We start from the raw sequence: 18,356 nt of genomic DNA on the forward strand, positions 1-18,356 counted from the left end.
TACATGTATTTTACTTTGTTAAATATGACTGCCCAAGCAATATACGTTTTTTAAAGATATAAATCCTTTTACGCACTCGTAGACTTTCATAGCCTTGTAGATGCCTTGTACGCTTCTGACATAAATCTAAATTGTCCCATTAAAAATCTTGTCCTGTCTGTTTACAGCTTGTCTACTTATTTTTCTTTTTTGCTGAAACGTTCATCAATTTGAGCTCGTTCTGCGATCTGGCAGTCAGTTCGAGTATAAATCGGTTGCCCTAAGCTTTTCATAAAACAAGTGTGAATAGGCCACCTTGTCAGAATATCAGCAACTCTCGCTGGTATCAATGACGCGAAACTACGATGATGTAAACTCACCCGAGAGTTATGATGCCAACATAAATAAACAGATCTTATTTTCTGGAGGAGGATCTGGAGCAATAATAATACTTGCTTGAAGAAGCAGGCGCTTTGTAAAACAGGCGAGACTTACAATAAAGATTAGTGAGAGAAGAATCAAAACCGTTCCGCACCCTTTCATAGTTGTGTTAATCGTGATATGCCGGCTTCCGCTACCACAACTGGATAAAGTCTGCTTCTTCAAGTGGGCGAAGCCTGATTTTAATCCCCAGATATTAGGGCAAAGAAGAACATATTGCTTCAATATTTGCATTCTTAAATCATCTTGAGTTTCCGAAACTGTACATGTATTTTGCACATGTATTTTAATTTACTGAATATCGCTACGTATATGCCGAAGCAATACAAAAATACGCGACTTCTTTCAAACATGCGTAATGATATGCCTTCGCAGACTTTTATAGCCGCATAAATACCCCGCAGCAGATACGCTTCTTCTGTAAAGCGAAATTTACCGATTTAGTTTTTTTACCTAAGGGCGGTGGACAAAAATTTCTGTCCTTTTGAGCTTGTCTACCTTTTTTCTTCTTGTTTTGCGAAAGCGAAATCGTTGTTTGCAGTGTTCACCAGCTTTGATTCGCTCCGTGATCAGGCAGTAAATTTACGCGTGAATCAGTTGCCTCAAGTATTTCAAAAAGCATATGCAATTAGACCACTTGGTTAGTACATCACCATCCCTTCGCACTGATACCAATTATGCGAAACCACAGGGAAATATAAACATTAAGTTATAACGAAAAGAGAAAACAATCAGATATTTTTCTTCTCAGGAAGGAATGGAATAATGAACAGGAAATGAAAAAGTTTACTCGAAGAAGCTGACACTGTGAAAAGATCCGAGACTCGTAATGAAGATTATGCACAGAAGCATCGAAACCTTTCTGTGTTCTTTCATAGTCATGTTAGATGTATTGTACCTGATAGCACAACTCAATCAAGCCTGCCTCTTTGAGCGAGTGAAGCCTGATTTTATTCCCCGGATATTAGGTCCACAAAATGAGAGAGAGGAGGCGGAATTGAAAATATTACTTTGGGAGATTGTGGTAAAGTTTGCAGAGTACCTCTTGACGTACTTTATCGTTTTTCTAATGCCATACAGCTAACGTTCCTGGTTAGGGTTTGGATAAAAGGAGCATATGAGGCTATAAAAGCACTTTTGAACATAGATCTAATCTATGAAATTAGTAAAGAATCGAACGCTAATTTAGTGAGGTTTCGTCGGGGTTTGTCAAATCCTATCTATTTACACGTTCCCAGCGGAGCATCATCGACCAGCTTACCTCTCTACCCAGTCCCCTATCTTACGTGTTACTACATCCGACATATCCTGCTTGACGCACAATATATCAAATGTAGACATGAAAGGACACAAGAAGGGTTTTGTGCTTTTGGGCACAGTCCTCATTTCAAGTTTTGTCTGTTTTCGTGAGGTATCCGCTTCTTCGGGTAAGCTTCATTGCCCTCTGTTCAATATCTAGTTGCAGCGTCAAGATATGATGATGTGACTATTACATATGTTTTCACAGCTCTGAATGAAATGGCCAGCGAAGCAAAATTCAAATTTTCTTTGAGACACGTTAAGCCACGTTAAGACAAGTAATCATTTCCTGTTCAAAACGAACCAAACGAACCAAATGAACCAAAATTGTTCAACATAAGCCATAGCACGCTCACTTAGAAGTTGGAAATTGATGCAGACAAGCCCGCATTGGCTGGTACTTTATCTTAACATAGGACTAGAAAAAATCAATCAGAAGTTCTTTTGAAAGATGACCAGTCACTGAGTTTACATAGGATTTACGTCAAGGGTGTAATAATAAGGCCTTCTGATATATGCCGTCATCCTCGAACGTATGTACGAATCTTTTACTCAATCGTCATGATCTCTTCGTTACTAAGAAGTAGCATCCATCATGCAAGTTAAGACCCTATGTATCTTTCGATTTTATTGTAATCTTTCTTCTTTTTGGTTTCCCAAGAAAAGACGCTTTCTTCGCGCGGGTAAGGAAACCGTATCCGTACACGGATTATTAGAAATTAATACAATGATGACAAATATAAAAACACGTAGATGCAATGGCAGCTTTCGGAATCTGTTCTTCACTGTTCTTATGCCTCGGACCCTGATCGAGTTCACTCAAGTAGGCTCTGTTCTTTAGACAAAAAGATTCCGGTAATCAGAACACAAAATCTAAGCAATTACAGATTCCAACGTAGTCCTTTTGTAAAGAACTCGGTCTTATTTGGAAGGCTGAATGCATGCCACCAATTTGATGACAACCGTGGTATTTCCTCGCTGCATTCCAGAAGGTCTTTACTTTGCAAACTTTGCGGTATGAAAACAAAGTGAGATGTCAAAGAGAGAGAGAAAAATCGACAATGCATTGCAGAATGAAATGTTGCCATTGAAAAAGAGGGCTGAGCCTGAGATAGAAATTGATAATGTAAAAGCAACATCTCACCATTTTTAGATTTGCGTGACATCAAGCAGATTAATGTGAAGTAAACAGATTCTCAGACAGGCTTTGACCTTGAAAAACTGTCTCGTGGAGTAACAAAACCGCCATAAAAACAGAACAGAAACAAAACAATAAAATGGAAAGGTAAACAAAAGTTGAACTAATTGAAAAAGTAACGCAAAACAAAACAAAACATAAAGAAAAAGAAAAGAAAGAAAAAGTAAAACGCAGAGCCAATGATTAATAACCCTTAAGGGGTAAGCAAATGTCAATTTCCGACGAAGTTTGTGCGAGGTTTATGAAAGGTTTGACCTTGAGTAACTTGTTTGGTTGTAGAAGGTTATACTTATCAGAGCTAGGCATAAACCCCTTGTGGTTATGCTCATACGATTGTGATTTTATATACTAAATTCGGTAATTTTTTTGTTGTGTCAACCCCGAACTAATTAAAAGAAAAATACCAGAAGATTTTGTGCCTTGGCGAGTAACATTGCTTTGTTGCATAATAAATTAACTGATCTCTATTTAAAAATTCATGTTTATGTGAAGTCTAAACTCCATTTCTTCGTATCAATTAACAAACAACCGGATAATGACCATCAATCGACAAAAGAGACTGTGTACACAACATGTTTGCGCCTCTGAGTGCCTTCCTTCATCGAGGTTGAGTATCAGAGTCTGCAAAGGGAAAAAATTGCAACCATCGATATCGTTGGACGAAAATTTAAGATTTTGGCAAGATTTCCGTATAACCCCATACTTCATTATGCATTCTATTCTTGGATAAAGGAAAGAAGAGGCAAAACAACAGATTTCCTTTGGGACTACGGCTTTGTTTTTGATTGGTAAAGGGTTATACGGAAATCCTTCTAAGATTTTTCTCACACTCAAATTGGTAGAGTTTTTACTATGTAATTACTTTTCAAACCACCCTACAATATGGACACTACCTTAGACTTCTTAACATGATAGTTACTGGACTGTCAATACTTGTCCATCGTCACGCGTCACACTTTACTAACGAATCACATCAAGTCATCATGATTTTCAGAACAAATACTTGCAGCAACTAATGCTGAATTAATCCCACCCCAGGGGAGGACATCCACCACACAGTTATCTCGTGCGTGGAAAATTAACGTCTACTACCCCTAACCCTGTAGGAGACGGGACCTACGGCTCTATGTCTTATCTTATCAGAGAAGACGAAGCAAAATGAGTGAAGCGTCTTGTTCAAGGACACAACGCCATGCTACGGCGAAAAGACCTTCTAAAGACTGTTACATAACAATGAGATAAGCAAAAGATTGGAGAAGACAAGGTGTATCTAAGGTTCCGCTTCTTAACGAGCTATGTGCTCTTCGAACACGTGACCTGCTGAATATAATTTCAGTGCGGACGGGTGAAAGCTACGATTTGTTTTTACATGTAGTCATATGCATTTATCTTGAGCGAAAAATAATAAAATATTTTCGGATCGTGAATTCTATACCGGATTAACCTAAAAAGCCCATTTCCGAATTAATTACCCTTGGCCTCATTTTCAAAACGAGTCTTGGTGCTCATCCTTTCATATGATAATAAGTTTTCATTCAAATGCAAATGATACTCATTTTCACAAGAATGGTTGAGCACCAAGCCTCGCTTTGAAAAAGAGGCCAAGGGTAATTAATTTGGAAATGGGCTTTTGAGAACCTTGAAGGATACATAATATAAGAATGATAAAAATTAATTTAGGTGCAAAATTAGGTCGCAAAGAAAGTGATAGGTAATCAAGTACTTCTCATAGTTTCTGCCCAATTACTTGCGATATACATTTATGCAATTAAACACACTTTCTATCGGTTCCCGGCTAACAAACCATTTGGGATAACGAGAGAAAACCAGCAAGGTTTGTAAACCGCAAGGCACAGCTGAGTGGTTACAAACTTTTGGAGAGAAGTTTGTCGACAGAGAGAATAATAAATTTAATCTTAATTTGCGATCAAGTTTCTGATTCTTATGAAATCCATCAAAAAGAGCGACGACTGTAACTAATTTTTTTAATGTATGACTGAAGGAATGGCACGGAGAAACTAAGCAAAAATTGCATTGGCCTTCCACCGCGACTACGATCTGATAATCTGCATGGAAAGGTTTTAAAGTTTGCAAGCTTAGAAAGCAGTTTTAATAATTTCTGGATGTTTTGCAGCGAAATAAAGGGCGGTTGTAGATGTTAACTGATGAAACTCATTTCCAGTGTGACGACTTAACTTCAGATTCTTTAATAACATTATTATACATTGTAGTCACCATCTGTCTTCTCATTGGCACTTACCTCTACCTTGATTATTCCGGATATCACAAAAACCTCATCCAATAATTGTTTTATAATTAGACTGCACCACACCGTATAGCGGCAAAATCAAATGACAACAACATCGAGCTGACACTGATTTTAACGTCATCCAGCTAATATGTTTATTAGTGATACACTATTTTCCTTCAAGCAAACACGTATCTATTGCCCCAGCTTAAGTGAAAGCTTTCATGGAGTCCTCATTAAAATATACAGAGTGCTTAAAACGTCTAAACTTGGCAGAAACTATGAAATGAAAAGTAAAATCGCGGACAGCAAGTGGAATTGCCATAAATCTTAGATGCATGTTCACTTTGCAAGTGGCGTTTGTCTTCATATAAATAAATTTCCAATAAATATCTTAATGAAAATTCAGCCAGTATGTCGCTACTGTTTCCTTTAAGCAAACGAATGCCAACTTGTCCTTCTTGGTAAGCAGCTTGGAGAACGCTAGTTGAAAAGTTCTGAAGTTCTTTCACTTTCACCGCGCAGCGAAAAACAAAAGCTTAGAATTGAGCAACCAGTTAGTTAAACTGAATTTTATATGCAAAATTTGAAAATGTTAGAAAAATAGAATCTTTTTCGACGTCTTTAGCGTTCGAAGTGTTCTCTTCGTCTTCTTCAAGCCAAACGCTCTAAACGGTAAAAATCTGGAAATTCTCCCCGTGTGGCGCCATTTCATTGGACGGGAAGTTTTTTTGTTTTCTATCGTTATAATCAGCATATATACAATAGATTTTTGATCAATCAGAGTGAGCGCAGATTGTGTGTAAGTTATGTCATAAGTTTATTCCATTTCTATTCACATTCCCAACATCTAAATAAACTGAAATTACATAAATAGAAAATTTCTGCGCTATACTAATTTCGTCCTTTAAGAGAGAAGCAGATTATGACACCCTAATCAGTCCATTTTGTATAGTTTTCGAAACGTTTTAAACCCCCATCTTGAATGAAAACAGAAGAGCCTTACTAGGCCCCTAAGTTAGCAATAAACGGGTCCCAGTTCTATTAGTAATAGATATCTATAAGTGTAAATAAAGTCATGAATCGTTATATAATTGAGAGAAGTCAATGTGGACAAAACAAAGTTTTAACCCTCACCGATTGCCAATTCTAAATGATTATAAATAAATGATATCGATTGTCATCGAATGATCCCCCGAGTTGCATATAATGACGCTTAAACGTATTAACCAGGAGTTGTTTTACAGAAATTTGCTGTGCTTTGTTTTCCCAACAGCTTTGAGAAATCCCTGCCACTCCCCATGTCTTTTGGCTGCAGCTGGTCAGCGCATATTGGCGTTTGATTACAACAACAAGTCGAGTTTTGCAGTCATTTCCAATTTAACTTTTCCTGCAGCTGTAGACGTTCATTATGACCTGGGCTACATATTTTGGAGTGATCTGCGGGAACGTAACATAAAGCGCTCGAATATGGACGGCACAAACATAACAGTTCTCCATAACAATACGTACTGTTTTGGAATGGCAGTGGAGTGGAGATCATTGCTTTTGTATTGGACTGATCATAGAAAAAATACGATATCAGTGTCAGACTTCGAGGGAAATAATAGACGTACTGTCTTTTCCCCAGGCTTACAAATACTAGGCCCGGCGGGAATTGTTCTCGACCCACACGAGGGGTAAGATATTGATCTGTGGAAAATTTATAAAATTGATTGCCACTCCAAGTTTAAAATAGGTTGGGAGGGGGTAAACGTTGTCAGGTGCAAAGATTTAGGGGTAACAGGTTGGCAATATGCGATCGGAGGAATCTCTTTTCCACCCTCTAAGAGAGCATCGACAAATTGTCTGGCAAAGTCGATGCATTGTTGGGGGTGGGGAGGGACGAGTAACCCTTGCGAAAGACATTCGAACATCTCATCTGGAAAGGGGGGGTGGCAAACCTTGGTCACTTCTTGCCACAAAAACTGGGAAACGCTTTGGAAGGATAGACTCATCGGGAGGCCAAACACCGAGATGGAACTAATTGAATTGCAAGGGAAGACCCAAGAGATTTTGGAAAGAAAAAGATTTTCTAGGTCGCAGTAGGAAAACTACACAAACACAATGTCAACTCTCATGTTTGACTCACTCTCTTTGCCTCCCCCTCCCTCCCTCTCTCTCTCTCTCTGCCTCCCCCTCCCCTCTCTCTCTGCCTCCCTCTCCCCCCTCTCTCCCTGCCTCCCCCTCCCCCTCCCCCTCTCTCTCTATGCCTCCCCCTCCCCCTCTCTCTCTCTTTGCCTCCCCTCCCCCTCTCTTTGCCTCCCCCTCCTCCCCTCTCTCTCTGCCTCCCCCTCCCCCTCTGTCTCTGCCTCCCCTCCCCGTCTCTCTTTGCCTCCCCCTCCTCCCCCCTCTCTCTCTCTCTCTCTCTCTCTCTCTCTCTCTCTCTCTCTCTCTCTCTCTCTCTCTCTCTCTCTATCTCTCTCTTCAGTTTTTGTTTTGCTTCCCAAACGATTTTCAATCGTATTTTTGTTTACAATAGGGAATATATCTGAGAGTGTTACTTTAGATCTACCGTCGAAAACGATTCGCACCTTAGGATACGGTAGACCTTCGAGGGCTACTTGTTCAAATTTTTTTTTCATGTCATACTAAGCATTGTCATTTTAACTATAGTTTCCAAGATAAATTTTGGTAAAATATTGAAACGCACCCGTGATATTTACAGAAACGTATTTTGGAACTGAATTCCTTAGCCCGCCAAAGTGCGAATAGCTATTTGTAACATGTGTTGGTCCTTAAATTTCCATTCAACCGCGTTAACATCTCCTGATTTCGGGATAAATTTGTTATCTGTTTGCGTTTAAAACAAGAATGTGATTGGAGAAAGATAAAAGAAAGAAGAGTCCACAGGTGAAAGAAAAAAAGGAAGCCTGGCTGTTATCAAAGGAGGAAAGAAATTTGACGCGGAATGGCGGAAATTTGGTCCGAAAATTCCAATTGAAATATCAACCTAAAAAAAAGCATGTGTGGGAATTTCGTTTTTCAAAATGGATCTCCCGCAATGACCTCTGATATAATACGCATCGGTTAAATTTTGATCAGCAAACTTGACAGTTAAATCGGAAAGAAACCAGTAAGAATTTCGAAAAATCCCCTGACTGTTTTGAAGACTTACCCTTCACAATTGAAATTGTGCAGAAGGTTTATTTGTGCGCTCAGATTTGATATGTTATTCATTCGCTAAAAGAAACGTCGTTCATTTCGAATTGTCGCGCCTCATTAGGTTACGATTGAATAAAGCTAAAACATGATTTTTTCTCCGAATATTGCATTTCTATTGATATATCCTTAACTTTGAAAGGGATTCTTTAGAGCAACCACTAAAAAAAACGTTAACTGATCATTCTCGCCACAGCTCAATGTTTTGGACTCAGACGTTAGAGGACAAATTTCCAAAAGTCCTTAAATCAACTATGTACGGAGGGCAGCAAGTGGTTATGGTGACGTCCAATCTTTCATGGCCATTTGGTATCACTCTTGATAGAGGAAACAAATTCGCTTTTTGGATGAACCACATTACTGGCGCCATAGAATCCTCTGATTATTATGGAAACAACAGAAGGTTCTTTGCCTTTTATTTATTTATTTATTTATTTATTTATTACAATTTAATGGCATTAATAGTAATACATAACAACAAAACTAATATAAATAGCCATACGGATAATCTGTAAAGGAGTCCAGGACCCCATAAAGAACAGATCACCAATGAATATCTACTAAAATAAGTTACAAAGTAAAGTATAAAATCAAAATAAAATCAATAGTTCAACAATAATAACTAATTTAATGCACGGAGGCGTAAATACAATTTTTATGGGGTCACCTTCAGCTCGTCTTACTTATTCGTTACTGACTTCGGTGGAAATGGTTTCAAAGTGGATGCCTCCAATGGAACAGTCCAAAGTAATTTTTCCATCAACTTTAAGTACAATGTGGGAATAGTCGCATTTAACAGCTATCTGCAGCCACCAGGTTTGTAATACATTTTAAAAACTTTTAACGACAGATATGAGGCAGAGGGACTGCATGTATGGTAAAGGTGCAGCCTTCAGCCGACAAAGCATAGCTCATGCTGACTTTTAAAACGAAAACAATAGCCAGAAGCTGTGAGTTCTTTAAGCTGGTGTTAAATAAAGATTTTGGTTTGCAGCGTTAAACTGAAAATCACGGTAAGCGAGGAATTTTGAATCATTTGTTGGGGCTTAAGGGTGCGTAGACACGCTTCTTCTAAGTCTGTAAAAGTCTATAACTCTGTTCGTTTCTGCTGATCGCTAATTGGTGGAAAAGAAATTAAAATCATCACGGTTTCGTTTCTCCTTAGTTGTACTGATCACGTGCCCAGTGTTGCCTACACCGTTCAATGGAGTAAAGCTTGGATGTGGTTGGAATATCATGTATTATGGCACAGAGTGTCACTTCTTGTGTAAGTATGGCTATGCAGGGTCTGGCTCCAAAGTAAGAAGATGTCAACGCAATGGAACTTGGACTGGACAGGACTTTGGTTGTCATGGTAGGTTTTCATTGTAAAGCACTTTTATAGATTATAATGCTTTTTAGATAGCTGCACAGAAAATGGAAAGGACCTCTAGTAAATTGATATACAACTATGAAGAGCCGTTAAGATTCAGCATCTCTCGTAATTTCTCCTCCCCCAAAAGTAAAATGTCCGCGTATGTTGATCATTTTTATTTGAGCCATAGATTTTACAAATTATTAGGGTCTTTCAAGAGATAATTAACATAAGAATTACGTCGACATTGGTAAACTAAAACAAGCTCCAATCCTTCATTCGAACGCTTTAATTCGAACGCTATCGAATCCTTTCATTCGCTCCGACGAAGGGCTAACGCTCGAAACGTCAGCTTTTATAGGCTTTTGTAGGTGGCCAATTTACCATTTCAACTTTGTTGATATATTGAAATTATTTCCAATCCAAGCCGTATGACGTGGTCCTTTAATATCAGTCAAAACGAACTAAGTCTTCGATTATCACAAGAGATTACAAAAGTGATAGTCTCTGGATTATCATTTGCTCTCGAAAGAAATCAACACAAGTAGAAATGGTATTACTATTCGATAGGTTTACTTATTGCCAATGTCAAAAGACTGAGAGATATCATATCATTTCCAATGGGTTTCCGACAATTTAATTCCAAACCATTATTATGTTACAGTTATTTACTGTTTTTCTCTCCCTCAGAACTGCGACGACGTACGTGCAATTTCCCATGTCTTTTGGTTTCCAGTTATGACCGCATATTGGCTTTGGAGTTCGGTAACAAGGCAACGTATGCGGTCATTTCCAATTCAACTTTTGCTGCAGCTTTGGACTTTCACTACAAGCTTGGCTACATATTTTGGAGTGATATCAAAGAGCAAACCATCAAGCGTTCGAATCTGAATGGCACAGACATTATAGTCATCCACAATGACACAGGGGAATGTTGGGGTCTCGCAGTAGAATGGAACTCGTTAGAGTTGTATTGGACTGATTCGACAAATGGTACATTATCGGTATCAGACTTTCAGGGAAAAAACAAGAGAATTATGTGGTCCTTAGAAGTTGAAAAGCCGGATGGAATTGTTCTCGACTCAAACGAGAGGTAAATATATTTCAGAGGTAGAATTCGCCAAAAAGTAACAATTCATCAAATATTCTGTGGAGTAAGAGGGAAGAAATAAAGTGGAAGTCGCACGCCGTACCATTGGAATAATGCAAGAAATGATAATATGACGATTTGAGACACGAAGAACAATCTCAACTGGTGTTTCCCAAGATAAGGCAAAGGGAATTTTTCCTCGACCCACAGATAACTCTTAAGCTTTTAATAGTACTGTTAAATAAGATAGAGTTTCTTATTTACTGATTGTAACTCTGTTCAAGCAACTGGGGTCAAGCAACTGGGGTCGCAGTCAGCTCATTGAGCTAGCCTCCCGGTTAGCTCAATGGATAGAGCGCTGGACTGTTGTGCGGAAGGTCGAGGGTCCGAGCCCCGGCCTGACCAACACTCAGGGTCTTAAAATAATTGAGAAGAATTTGCTACCTTTCTATAGCATCAAGAAATGGTTAGATATTCTAGTCTTCTCGGATAGGGACGAATAAATGGAGGTCCCATCTCCTGTAGGGTTAGGGGCAGGAGACGTTAATTTTCTACGCACGAGATTACTGTGTGATGGATGACCTCCCCTGGGGTGGGTTGGGTGGGTTTACTGGGCCCGCAGTAATTGGCGCAAGCTGTTGCGGTGTCCCTGCCGGTCGGCGAAGCTTAATAAATCAAAACTTGAGTTTAAGTTACAGTTTCATGAATAATAAGACATGGTCGGTACCATTTCCAAGGAAAAAAACATTTTTTTATTCTATTCACCACTTATTGTCACAATTCACGAAGTGTTCAGGATGAAGTATGTGAATCACTTTGCAAGTGGATGTCCTTTGGTTTGAGCCTGTGTTACAATGTTTTGCGCAGTTAAGTCACGAGGGAATGTCCCGTATGTGTACGCTAGTCAGAAGAACTCGTATATCTCCGTCGAATAGAGGGTTCAATGTCGCAAAGAGATTGAGAAATATAGGCGTGAAGGGTATCATCTAGTAAAACTCTTTAATGAATGATATTATTTTTCTAGAAAAAAGTGGTCTCATGCACCTGGGATTGTCACAAGCCGCTCCCTTTGACAATGCAAAGAGAGTTTAAAGAGAGCTTATTTCCTAGATTTCACTTCAGGAAAGTTATAGACTGAATAAATAATTATGGCGGTTTCCTCGACAGATTGATGTTTTGGACTGATTGGGGGAGCTCACCGAAAATCGAGAAGTCAGCTTTAAATGGCACCAAGCGTTTTGCAATTGTAACAACCAATCTTACGAGGCCATACGGTATCACTCTTGATCGTCGAAACAAACTTGTTTTTTGGGTGGACAATGGAATGGACGTAATAGAATCCGTGGAATACAGTGGAAGCAACAGAAAACTCCTCTTTCAGCGACGAGGAATGTTTTTTTGGGGAGTAACTTTCACCTCGTCGTACCTGTTCATCAATGAATGGCGAAAAAGTTGGGTTTCCCAAATGAATGCCTATAATGGAACAATTGTGAATAATATGACAACCGGTGGCATTTTTCCGAGCGGACTTATCGCATTTGACAGCTCGCTGCAGTTAGCAGGTTTGTATTACAATTTCACAAACTACACTATGATAAATATGTTTGATTAGAGAGCTTAAAAGCCCCCTGATCGTGAATGTAGATAATGAGACGGTCAATTAGCCCAGTCGAAGAATAAGAGTATCATTCTCTCTGCAATTGTAACAGCTTCTTTATCTCTAACGTTTATTTTGAAATGCTGAACGAAACAGCTATAGTGACCAAAGCGTGGACATAAAATTCTTGAAAGCTATTTTTATGATCTGACCCCATATGAAAAATTAAGATTTGCGTTGTTATTTGTAATCCATCATCTGAAGATTTTTTTTTTGTATTCATAACAAAAGCTACAGATAATTGTTACAGCACTGTCTTTCTTTTTTAGTTGCAGTAACTACGTGTCCAGTGTTACGTGCACCGACTGATGGAGCAGTACTTGGATGTCCTGGAAATGCAGGAGCAAATTATGATACAGTCTGTCAGTTCACGTGTAACAGTGGCTATATAGGTTATGGTTCTCAAGAAAGAAGATGTCAACACGATGGAACTTGGAGCGGAAAAGAGTTTGTTTGTCAAAGTAAGTAGCAATATATTAACTTTCCGATGAAACTTTGTATAATTAATTTTTTTGGGGGGGGGAGCGAGGGGGGAGATCATACCTCAGTGTTTCGTAAACCACCTCCCAGCTCAACTTTCTCCAGCTATAAAAATAGCCATTCACGATTTCTACTAAGCTAATCGGATTGCAGTTAGTATCAAATAGTGCGTAGTAATGTTGTCTGTCTGTTTGTTTGTTTACTTTCGTTTCGTAATTTTAACAAAAGTGAAAACAGTTCTCAGGACTCAGTCAAAACAATCTGTGACGAACTTAACATTTACGGTCATATTTACAGACAGAGTTAGATTGTTCGAAGGAGATGATCAGAACCTGGAGAAAAGTGTACTCTCAATAGCTTTTCATAGCAACCAACTTCTCGCTTTAGATTTAGTGACATAAACGTAACTTGATCATTTATCAGACAATCATATTGAATTTTATCATTTAGCTATTACTTGCACTTTACCGACAAATGGTGTACTCTTGGGATGTAAAACAAACACGAAAGAGATGTTTTATAACGCAGAGTGCAGATTCTCTTGTAAGGAAAGAGTCGAAGAGATGAGTCCAACGGTGAGGATCTGTACAGAAAATGGAAGCTGGACCGGGACCGACCTTGTCTGCAAAGGTATAGCATTTGCGAACACTTACTTCTGGAGAGCTTTTTTCTCTTGACCCAAACGTACTGAGGATCTTGGATCTGAGACGAATCAGTAGTATTTCTAAGGTTGGCTACGATTGTAGATTGCGACAGTCGATCTAACATCGTGGTAATAATCATTTTTCCATTGCCTACGCTGGCTATCTCATGTAAGTATGTTTCAGGATCAATCGATGTAACTTGCGATCTTACATTACGAATGGATACAAGTTCGTCTTTAGTATTTTTAAGGTTTGCAGCGGTTGTAGATCACAATGGTCGATCTAACAACTTCGCAGCAATCTTTTATGTGGCTGGCATGCACATGCAGCTGATCCAATCATACATCTGCGCTTGGATCACTCGATTTACGATCGTAGAATGGATCGTCACTGTCTCAATTTGTTCAAGACTCAGTTACGATACAATTGCCTCGTCCTCCTTATTCACTTTTATCAGTGCTACTGATATTGAATAAGAGATGAAATTTGCAGCTCTGGGGACTTTCTGGTTGTAATTCAAGTACTAATCCCATGTTGAGCTTGTTTCGTTTACAGCGTAGGCTGTTATTGCAAACGACTTATGATTCTATCAGTAGGCATCTTAATGCATTTGATCCAGATCGAGAAGCTACGAGGTCACTCTAGCTTGCCAGAGACTTAACTGACAACAACAACAACAACAACAAAAACAGTCTTTATTTGCACTCACTCTTGCTCAGAAAAAGTTACAACAAAGAGAATACTAAAAAGTATGAGTTAGAGTACTGGCTGCCTGGAATAACCATAAGGGCTAGCGGAGCCAGGCAGCCAGTTGACATCAGTATTAAATAAATATAAATTATAAACTATAGGTCAGCAAGAAAACTGAAGTAAAAATGCACACGTAAAAGAAAAAATATATATAAAAAGGAAGGGAGAGAAGAGGAAAAATGCTATCTAAGCTAGGAAGGAAGTCTGAAATAGTAAAATTTGCATATAAATAGATAACATGAAGACATGGAAAGGTGACAGAATTTAACAAAATACTAATTTACTGGTAATTTTGAAAACAACATAACTGCTTATGAGAAAAGAAGTAACTAATAATCTTTGACAAGATCACATATTACTGAGTCCTTAAAGTTTGAGATAGAGAAGGTTTTCAAATTTTCAGTATTAACTGACGGTAATAATTGCTGGTGTGAGATTCAGATGATAGCTTACGGTCGAACAGTTTGGTCATGAACCTTGAGGACGTACATCAATTTGAGTCAGGTGCATGAGGACTTGTTTAAGCTGTCGGAGGAGTTAAAAAAAGGACAAAACAATAAAACCAAAAGAAAATAAAGAGCAAAAAAAAGGTATTTGGAAAGCTAAATCATAATTTTCAGATTTTATTTTTCCGCACAGTTTGAGGTTCGGCGGAAAACGAAGAGTTTCAGGGCACCGATCAGAATACCTTGCCACCCTGATCGGGAGAAGGGGAAAAGTGAAGGAGCCATTTAATTTGTGGACTTATCGTATGTAAACGAAAGAATTACAAAGCGGGTAATTTTCTAACTGGAGCATTGATTTCGTTCTGCGAAGCCGATTGCGAAATTTCCGTGGTAAATATAGTCATATTGTCCTCAAAAGATATTCTACGTATGTACCTGAAGTGAAAACAGTTTGTCTCTCTTTTCTTTATCGATAGCAAAGGCAGCTCGATCTAGAGTTGGGAAATTTTCCTTTAGTTTTTCCAAAATATAGCTGATCGATTTCTGCCAGATTCTTAGTGAAGATAAATCAACTGAATAGCACATTTCCGAATTACCTTTGGCCTCGTTTTAAAAGCGACTACTGGTACTACTCCATTCATTCTAAGTAAATTTAACTCTTTTTGAAAAAGAGGCCGAAGGTAATTCGGAAACGGCCCTTTGTTGGTGGTTACTAATCTCGTACTCAGATCCTAACGCGTAACTGTAACTTGGCGCTGGAAGGCCTTGATACCAGACTTGTGGTGTTCTAATATAGCCCCTCTTAAGGAAAAGGTAAAGACAACTATTCCCTATCTTCTGTCAAAAGGTTTGTTAGAAATCTGATTTGTAATACCACCCGATCATTTAAGTTCAATTAGTATTGATTTTTATTCGCTGTCACTGTCACTGTCACTGTCCTTTCCCGGTCACTGTCCCTGTCCCTGTCCCTGTCCCTGTCCTTTCCCGGTCACTGTCCCTGTCCCTGTCACTGTCCCTGTCCCTGTCCCTGTCCTTTCCCGGTCACTGTCCCTGTCCCTGTCCCTGTCCCTGTCCTTTCCCGGTCACTGTCCCTGTCGCTGTCCCTGTCCCTGTCCCTGTCCTTTCCCGGTCACTGTCCCAATCACTGTCCCTGTCCCTGTCCTTTCCCGGTCACTGTCCCTGTCACTGTCTCTGTCCCTGTCCCTGTCACTGTCACTGTCACTATCCTTACCACTGCTGCTGTGAACGTCAGTATCCTTGCTTTTGTCGCTATCATTCTAACTGTATCGGTATTTATTATTGTCAGGCATTATTGTCGTCATTGCTATGCAATTATCATTAATCGCATTTTCAGTTATAAAAGCAAAATAAACGTCACCTAAACTATCATTTTGTTTTCTGTATAGCTCTCCGGTGTCCGCTGCCGACTAATGGTATACCTTTGGAATGTAACTCTAGTAGTACGACAGAGATGTGATATGACGCAGAATGCAGGAACTCTTGCATGGAAGAGCCTGGGGTGATTGGGTCAACTGTAAGGAGATGCAATGCAAATGGCAAATGGAAAGGAACGGACCACGTCTGCAAAAGTATAAGAACTGCGAACATATATTATAATCAGTTGAAACAATCATTGTGATTCTTCAGGTATTGTGGTCAGTTACACTGTCGATGCCGCAAATAGATGCTGCGCTTGTGCCTAGTAATAGATCGTAAATGACGTCAAAATGTGGTAAAGAAACAATGTGCCATGTGTGTCCAATGGAACAAAGCTTGGATGGCCAGGCAATACAGCAGTTTATGTTTTCTCTTTCTTTTACTATTTTGTCCATCATATATAATACATTTGTCACAGCGACTATATATTGATCTATAACTACCTGTTCATCACATGAGATGGTCTGAGACCCGAGGATGTTCGAAGGAGCCCTCTAAGGAAGATCTCCACATCTCCATATCGCAGTTAAAATCAACTTAAAGAAAATGAACGGATGTAAATTATTCCTTAAGTCTTAAGAACTGATGGATGAATCTTTTAAGCAAAAACACCCTCTAATATAACTCGTCTTTATGATTTTTTATTTCGTTAATGTCGTCGAGCTTAAATATTGCAAACATACTGAAACCAGCGCTTGACTAAGAACAACCTACATCAGCTAAGAGATTTGAAATGGTTCGTTCATGATGTTCATTCATTCATTTTGTTTTACCATTACCAGAAAAAAATTAACCGAATGCAAAATTTATGATGCATCAAAGATAAAAAGAACTGTTCGGGCTAAATTAAGTTAAAAATCAAAGGAACTGAAGAGGTAACAGCAAGGAATCCTATTAGAAGCCGGGGGCTTATAAAGTATAGGCTTCCTTAAACTATAGTTTAAACCATATAAATCAAAGGTGCTGAACGAAAATTTAGATTACGTTGAAAAAAAAAAGAAAGAAAGAAAAGAAAAAAAAAAAGAAAAGGTGTGTAGCTTAACAAAGAATACAAATAACTAAGAAAGAAGAATTTTTTTTCAGCCTTTTGCTAAACAAGCTGATGCTTTCAGAGTATTGAATTTCCCGACGAAAAACTTAGGACCTTGAAACCGAATTGAAAATTTTCGAAAATTAGTTTTCCCTAGGATTTCTCTATGTCCCCTAGGATTGGAATGAAAATGTGAGTAATCACGCTAGTGAGACTGTGTATTTCAGAATTACTTCATGATTGCGCGTTGGATGTGAGATCGCAAATAGTCAACGAAGCGCACGGCATAAACCTGTATGTAAACAATGCATTGTCATTTCCGGAGAAGACGTATTTGTTTTATCAATACAATAATTAAAGTAAATATTTAACAAATTCTCTACGCGTCATTTTTGGGTGGAAGTTTTGTAAATCTATTGTCACAAAAACTTCGTCCAAGTTCAAACGACCGGGAGTCGATGCCACTTCCGACTGCCTAAACGGTAAAGTTACCACGTGACATGACTGTCGCTTTACGACAACACCTGAATGAAATATCCACATGGAGCAACTGCACATAGTCGCACCTGAATATTTACCAAAAATGCAGCATTTTAACGTCAAGAATCGTACAAGGGAATAAGTTCAAGTATATTCGAGGAAAGCATTCAAATGTGTGTGTGTGTTCCAAGTCAACGTCATTGGTAAAAGTTCCTAATTTGTATTCCCGGCTTTGATTTGAATCTGCTGAGTTTTATTTCTTGCTCCGATTGTGTTAATTAAAAGTTTACTCAGACATTTCAATTTTAAAAGTTTTTAGAAACTTCAAGCTTACGGTTGATCAGTGTTGATGTCGTTATATAATGGCTTCATGTCCTTCATTGACAAAAAGTTTCATGTGTGTGATAGCGAACGGAGGAAACAAAGGTTATGGCTGACTGCTTGCACGGACTGACAAAAAATTTCCGAGTTTTCTGCGATTAATTCCAAATAGAAGTTTCCCGCTGACGTCACGTATCCCGTAGCAACCATGTTGGCCGCCATCCTGAAGGTCAGGTCTTCCAAAGTTGACAAGCGATTCTGACCATGTCTGCAAAAAACCGAACGAGAAAACCAAGAGGTT

At 38.8% G+C, this 18,356-nt stretch overlaps 1 protein-coding gene across 1 annotated transcript; it reads left to right on the plus strand.

Moving 5' to 3' along the window:
• The first annotated feature begins 1,714 nt into the window (after nucleotides 1-1,714).
• Nucleotides 1,715-17,629, plus strand: LOC111332494 (low-density lipoprotein receptor-related protein 1-like). The gene is made up of 10 exons (XM_088761929.1): nucleotides 1,715-1,847; nucleotides 6,442-6,844; nucleotides 8,563-8,877; nucleotides 8,995-9,182; nucleotides 9,532-9,720; nucleotides 10,411-10,813; nucleotides 11,978-12,372; nucleotides 12,737-12,928; nucleotides 13,398-13,577; nucleotides 16,194-17,629. The coding sequence occupies exons 1-10, from the start codon at nucleotides 1,760-1,762 to the stop codon at nucleotides 16,262-16,264; spliced, it is 2,424 nt and encodes an 807-aa protein (XP_088618055.1). The 5' UTR covers nucleotides 1,715-1,759; the 3' UTR covers nucleotides 16,265-17,629.
• Nucleotides 17,630-18,356: the final 727 nt, after the last annotated feature.

Source organism: Stylophora pistillata, chromosome 5 (assembly GCF_964205215.1).
Source record: "Stylophora pistillata chromosome 5, jaStyPist1.2, whole genome shotgun sequence".
Classification (NCBI taxonomy): domain Eukaryota; kingdom Metazoa; phylum Cnidaria; class Anthozoa; order Scleractinia; family Pocilloporidae; genus Stylophora; species Stylophora pistillata.